This window comes from Heteronotia binoei, chromosome 4 (genome assembly GCF_032191835.1).
Source record: "Heteronotia binoei isolate CCM8104 ecotype False Entrance Well chromosome 4, APGP_CSIRO_Hbin_v1, whole genome shotgun sequence".
NCBI classification, from domain to species: Eukaryota; Metazoa; Chordata; class Lepidosauria; order Squamata; family Gekkonidae; genus Heteronotia; species Heteronotia binoei.
In genome coordinates, this window is record NC_083226.1 from 134,394,878 (window position 1) to 134,402,252 (window position 7,375).

Genomic DNA, 7,375 nt, shown 5'->3' on the forward strand with positions numbered 1-7,375 from the left:
CCTCAATTGACTCATTGTCATATAAATTACCTGGAACTGCTGGCAGTTCATTTTGTCCTTTGGTCTTTCCACCCCATGGTGGCGGGAAAGGTAGTTGCTCTGCTAACAGACAATACTACTGCCCTGTATTATATCTACAGCCAGAGCGGGACAGTTTCTCGACGGCTTTGTGCGCTAGCACTAGAACTGTGGTTGGAGTGCCTGGAGCACGACATCTACGTGAAGGGTGCGCATCTTCCAGGGGTGCTCAATCTGCAGGTGGACTCGTTGAGCAGGGGTGCAGCTTCCCCACACGAGTGGGAGATACAGTGGCACTTCCTGCAACCGGTGTTCCAGCTCTGGGGGTACTCTCAGGTAGATGTGTTTGCCACAGCCAAGAACCGGAAATGTCCGCTGTTCTGCTCCAGGGGGGCACGGATCCCGAGTCGTTGGGAGATGGTCTGTTGTTCCCGTGGGAAGGTCGGTTCCTATATCTGTTTCCACCTCTGCCACTGCTGACAAGAGTTGTCAACAAAATTGCAAGAGAGAGGCCATGTTGCATCCTAGTGACACCATGGTGACCTCGGCAGAACTGGTTCCCGATCTTGCTTCAGCTAGCGAGGGAGGTGTTTTACCAGTTTCCGGTGGAACCGGACCTTCTGTCAGCTCAGGACGAACATGTATTCCATCACAATGTGCCTCACCTGAAGCAGACAGCGTGGTTCATCAACCCTGTGAGTTCTCCAGCAAAGTCCAACACGTCTTCCTGAACAGCAGGAAATTGTCTACCCTTGCTTCCTATGGCAGGAAGTGGCAGAAGTTTCTCCAGTTTTTAGCTGATTCTACAGTCTCCGTAAGGACCAGCATCTTTTTCTTTCTTATGCTGCTCCTAAGTTGGGTTCCAGAATTTCGTCTCAGCGGCTTTCAAAGTGGCTTACTGAGATTATTAAACTGTGTTATTTGTTGGCAAAGAAGCCATTGCCTGGGCCCATTCGTGGTTACTCTACGAGAGTGAGGGTTACGTTGGTGCCATTCCTGAAAGGCGTTTCCCTGACGGATGTGTGCAAAGCTGCCTCCTGGTCCTCTCTGCATGCCTTCATGAAGCACTATGCTCTAGATGTGCATGCTCAGTAGAGGACTTATCTGGGAGCTGCGGTGCTGCAAGCTGTCTCTTCTGGTTGACCGTTTTCCCGCCTCCAGGTATGTCTTGCTTTCTAATCTCCCATGAGTGTGAAGCACAAAGACCACGAAGAAGATAGACAGGTTGCTTACCAGTAACTGTAGATCTTCGAGTGGTCATCTGTGCATTCACACTACCCGCCTTCCTTCCCCACTGCTGACAGTCTTCCTATATTAAGGGCTTCCAGCGGTCAAGAAGGAACTGGCGGGATCCGCACGCTGGCACCGGTGAGCATGCATGCTGGGACGCCCGTGCATGCTCACTGGTGCCGAGCGCGAAAAAATCCCGGGCTTTTTAAGTACCGATTTGGGGGATCGGCACAGGCGCTATATTCTATGAGTGTGAATGCACACTCGAAGTGTGATGACCACTCGAAGATCTACAGTTACAGGTAAGCAACCTGTCTTTCTCACAATGGAGGGAAGTCAGAGTGGGGTCTCACAAAGATCGGTATTGGGACCAGTGCTACTTAATGTATTCACCAGTGATGTGGAACTAGGGATTAGTATAGTGGCCAAGTTAGCAAATGACACCACATTATTCAGGATAGTGAAAACCAAGGCTGACTATGAAGAGCTCAAAGAGGACCTCCACAAATGGTGAGTGGGTGACAGTCTGGCAAATGAAGTTCAATGTTGGTAAATGTACATTGATGCACATAAGACAAAAAAAATCCCAACTTCAAGTATAAGCTAATGGGGTCTGAACTTGCTGATATTGAGAGGGGAAAACATCTTGGTGTTAAAGTGGATAACTCAATGGAACTGTCAACCCAGTATGCTGCAGCAGTGAAAGAGGCAAACTCTGTGTTAGAGATTATTAGGAAAGAGATTGAGAATAAAATGGCTGATATACAATGCTCCTGTATAGATCTGTGGTGTGGCCTCATTTGGAATACTGTGTACAGTTCTGGTGACCATATCTCCAAAAAGACCTCACTGAGCTGGAGGAATTTCAGAGGAGAGGGACCAAGAGTATATTAGATTATATTAGGGGGTTGGAGCACCTTTCCTATGAGGAAAGGCTGAAGAATCTGGGACTTTTCAGTTTAGAAACGAGACAACTAAGGGGGGACATAATAGAGGTTTATAAAATTATGCATGAGGTGGAGAGAGTTGACATACAGAAATGTTTCTCTCTCTTCCAATATACTAGAACTTGAGGGCATCAAATGAAGCTGATGGGCAGCATTTTCAGGACTGACAAAATGAAATACTTCTTTACGCAGAGAGTGATTAAAATGTGGAATTCACTGTCAGAGGATGTAATGATGGCCACAGGAATAAAGAGCTTTCAGAGGGGATTAGATAGGTACATGGAGGATATGTTTGTCAGTGGCTACTAGCCATGGTGACTTGAGAAGAACCTCCACATTCAGAGGCACTAAACCTCTGAATCTCAGAGCCAGGTGGCAACATCAGGGGAAAGGCTGTGCCTTGTATGCCCTGCTGTTGGCCCTCCAGAGAAACTGGCTGATCACAGTGCAAGGCAGAATATGGACTAGATAACCGATTGGTCTGATCCAGCAGGGCTCTTCCTATGTTATGTTCATAAGGTCACCAACATCACCGTGACTGAAAGAAGAACCAGAAAGGACAGCAGCACACAAATGCCTGTTCTCCCTTCCCTTGCCTACTCTTCTTCCACCACCATATCTCCCCCACATCCTATTGAACATTGCACCACCACCCCATTCTGCTCCCCCAGACACATCCCCAGCCAGCAGATGAAACAAGACAGACAACCAGTCCAGATACCAGCTCTCACTTGCATCTGGATAGACAAATAAATCAGAGATCAGCTCTCAAAAGACTCAGAACAGAACACAGATACAACTAGCTCTCACCTAGTATGACAACAGAAAGGCATACCCTTCTTCTCTCCTGTATAAAAATGGAGATATACTTCTCTTTGCATGCAGGAGACAAAATTCTGTCATTCACTGCAGCTTATCACAAGGTTTGAGTTTTGTTTCATCTACAGGCTGCAATCCACAGACCATTTACAGAACAAAAGTCTTTCCCACGTTTGTGCTATACTTTCTGTTCTAGTAAAAATCTAGATAATGTCTGAGAGGATTTATGTGATATTTAAGTTACCTGCTGTGAACATAGAAAGGTTAATGAGGGCATGAAATTAAAGTACAGAACACTAGGGACACATTGCAAGGAATATGCAACCCCTGTGCTGCAAGTACTGCATTGGTTTCCAGTTTGTTGCCAGGTTTAATTCATAACATTGGTACTTGCTAAGAAAGGGAGGTATATGCAGTGTATACATTTTACATAATTTATTTGACCATATTGCTTGAAAGTAGACTTCAATTAAATCTTTTTAATACATCCAATCATTTGAATGTTCTTTGCAGGGTTTACAGGAAGCAGATATATTTCCTGTTTGCCTCTCTGTATAGACCCTTGCATTTTGCTATACTGAAATATGCTTCTTGAGTCCATATTGCCAGGTGAACAGTTTGTCCAAATTGCTTACTATCTTCACTGGGTTATGTTCTCTTTTTTTCTTACCCTGGATAGGTTCTGGCTCCCTCAGGGCCAAATTTGATCTTTCAGAAGGACCTAGTAAGCCCACAACCCTTGCAGTGCAATTTATCAGTGAAGGAAGCACCCTTTCAGGAGTAGACATTGAACTAATAGGCACTGGCTATCGACTTTCCTTAGTAAAGAAGAGATTTGCTACTGGTAAGAAACATAAAGTTACAATAGTGGACTAAATGTGTTAGTTTTTTAAGTGTCATTTGTTATAATGATAGATTACACAACTGTCATTATTTTTAAATATCTGCGAGATGCAATCACTGTAGGGCCATTGACAGTCAGGCTTGTCTATTATGTCTCTCTCCAGTGTTTGCCTCAGTCAGCACTCTAAATATGCTAGTCTGTTATGCAAATGCTAAAATCTGTAGTGGATGCCCCCTGAGGAATTCTGTTTGGACCAGGCGTCCTGGTGCATGTCATTCATAGGTTTAGATATTCATCTCCTCTTAGCATTTTACTGGGTTCACCATAGCATCTGTTAACATAAAATGCAGATCAGTGATGTGCACTGATTTGACATTTTGGGATAAAAGTATATGCCTGTTTGGTGCACCTATTCTTAATTATTCTTGTATTGAAATAGAAGAGAAATATTTATAAGCCTCTGTTATCTATTTGGGTCTCACTTTTCTGATAATGTATTAATTGAAATTTTTGTGTCTTTCAGGACGATATATGGCAGATTGCTGATTAACCCCTGTGGAGGGGGGGAAAGTTCTCAATCAATACATTTTTACTACCTTTCCAACACTATTGTTAACACACATTTTTTGAAAAATGTTGATGGTGTTAGCAGTTTATTACACAACAAAAATGCACTTTTTAAAAATAAGTCATTTTAAAGATATTCTTTGTTTTATAATAGCACTGAAACAAACTCCCAACACTATCTATAAAAGATCTATTGCAATATTGAGGAACAAGAGTACTCAAAAAGTTTAGTACAGATGTAGCCTAAGAGCCAAAATAGCAAACTTTGTGGTATTTAGAGTGTATGGTACTCTGACACCATAAACTATATAATATTTTAGCTTTCTTAAATATTACTCAACTATATTTTTTTTCAGTCTCCTTATTGCCATTCCATACACATAGTGGCAAATTTGTTTTTGTTTCACTCTTGTATAGTCCTGTGCCATATCTTAGAGAGATGTATACAAAAATTGATTTCTACATACTATATGTTAAGTCTACGTTGTTTTATTAAAGATTGTATACATTGTTTTGTTAAAGATTGTTTTAAAATTGTAAAGTGCAATGTTTTAAACACAGACAGCAGAGATATTTACTTCTGCCATTAGTTAAATTTATGGGAGTTGTAATTTTTGAATTAATGCTGTAGATTAATTTATTTTTATATGGAAAATGTAACATTTGTGCCTTTTTAAAAGAAAAAACTGTGCCTGTCAAAATATTGTTAATGTGCCTCTCGTTTCTTTTTTCAGTGTCTAGATCTTCCATATAGAAAAACATGGTGTTTTTTCTGTGTAATAAGAACAACTTTATATAATTCCCTATGCAGGGATGTGAAGGGAACTGTACAATAGTTATAGATCAGCTAATATTAGATGACTTCCTTATGGGTTATTTGCAATACATGCAACCACTGTAAAGGGAATAACCTAATTTTGATACAGAAAAACATCTTTATGCTCAAAATTTTAACTTCATTGTCACCAAAGATGTCTAAAATTCTGAAGGTGCATTAAATATTTTAAACTAATTTATAAAAAGAGCAGTTGTAGCATTTCCCTTTGACTACAGTTTCGAAGATTCAAGTGCTTTCAGAAATGTGATGTGAATGTAAATGTTTTTTGTGAGGAAGTAGTTTTCTTTAAGGGTTTAAGCTGGGCAAGAATTGCTATTTGTCTTAATTTCGATAAACTAATTGTTTAAATCTTTGGATTGGTCTCTGATCTCTTTTCCCCATTTTTAAATACAGTAGCAATAGTGGCTGTAAACGATTGAAGTGATCCACTGGGATAATTTTTAATGTCAATTACTATTTTTAGAGTTTATGTACTATGCTGTTAAGACATTATTAAATGCTGAATTCAAAAGTTGTGGAGTACTTAAAGTGTATAACCAACAGCTGAGAATTTTAGATTACACTTCTGAATTCCATTTGTGTATGAAAAGTATATTTTAAAAGCAATGGTTAAATATTTTGTGAAACCGCTAATGAATTGTTGGGCAGCTTGAGATATGATGCCTGTAGAGTCTTAAATTTTGGTGAAAAACTCTACGAAGGCTGCAACCAATACAAGGTGCACGTTTTACTGATTCAAATTAATTTCTGCATTAACAATAGAACATATAATTATGGTCAAATGGCTTTATTGGGTTACTTTTAAAGATTGTTCTTTTAAATTTAAACTAAATTTCCCTGAAACAATGCATATTGGATGTTCATATTCTAAAATGTTAGTCTCTGCTAAGTATTACTAGAGCTTTTAAATAATTGGCATTTCAAATGGTTCAGTCTCTTACTGGAATCTTAATTGTAATCTGCTTTTGCAATCAAATATTTTTGGGCAATTTAACTCTTCATTATTGAAATTCTATCTAATCATTTAATTGTGTATTTCTAGAAAGTTAAAAGTTAGCACTTTTAATCTAGACTTCTTACCAAGTATTCTCAAACATTTATTAGCAATGGGTGCAGGTTACAATTTTGAAGCCATATGAGTTTATATCGAATGTTTGTATCTAAAATCTAAAAACTTTGTAAAAATACAAATATCAGATTTAAATGTAGCAAGCTGGATCTTGCTTCTATATAAAGTGATCATCTTCATAACTGCCTCTTGTGAAAGAATTTGTAAACAACTCTAAAGGGTCTATGGTTTCTATGAACTGTAAATTAGAGCACTATAAATCTATTTTACAAAAACTGTAAATACATCTGAACTTTCACAAAATGTAAAAAAATGCACCCCATAATAAACATGTAATATATAACTTACAAGTTGCCTTTTCTGCTTATATATTCATTGGTATTCTCAAGCATCGGAATATTCTATCCAAGGATGGATTTCTCACATAAAGTATATTTATGCTTTGAACTAATCAACCTGAATTTTAGTAAAGTATGTACTTTGCTAAAAATTCAGTATTGTAGCAGACGCATCTGTGCATTCCGTTCTAGCTTTGCACAAAGGTTGATCAGGAAGGGAAGCTATGTAATATCTTCTTACCACTTTCATTAAAAGAAAAGCACAGGTACTTGCAGTGCTTAGGAGGGAAAGTGCTTTAATCAAGCCTTATGCTATAAGTATATAGGTCCCTTTTGCCCAACTCTATATAAACATTACTTGATTTTGATGCAGTGCCAACTCTTCTTTGCTCCTTCTTCTCACCCTATTCTCAATTTTTTTTTAAAAAAAAAATTGCTGGCATAGAAGGGAGGATCTGCAAGATGATGTGCACTGTATACCCACTCATCTTCTATGTCTATGCAGTCATTTTCATGACATGACACCCTTTGCTGAAAAAATCTATTCCAGAGCAAGGTCAAAAGTATGACATTGTTTAATCAAAGACATTTCATTCAGTTTTTAAAAGTTCTTCTGATCAGATTCTGTTTTAAAAGAGTATCTCTGGCCTCTCCACCTCTTCTCAGCTATCACCTGGCATATCTCCCCCACTTGATTATAAGAAG

General features: G+C 39.0%; 1 protein-coding gene across 1 annotated transcript in view; it reads left to right on the forward strand.

The window, feature by feature from the left end:
* The window catches only part of FCHO2 (FCH and mu domain containing endocytic adaptor 2), a 127,178-nt gene extending 120,496 nt beyond the window's left edge, over positions 1–6,682 (forward strand). Inside the window, exons 25-26 of the mRNA XM_060235809.1 lie at positions 3,694–3,858; positions 4,382–6,682. Coding sequence (XP_060091792.1) covers positions 3,694–3,858; positions 4,382–4,404 — 188 coding nt within the window. The 3' untranslated portion in view covers positions 4,405–6,682. The remainder of the gene's footprint in view (positions 1–3,693; positions 3,859–4,381) is intronic.
* Positions 6,683–7,375: the final 693 nt, after the last annotated feature.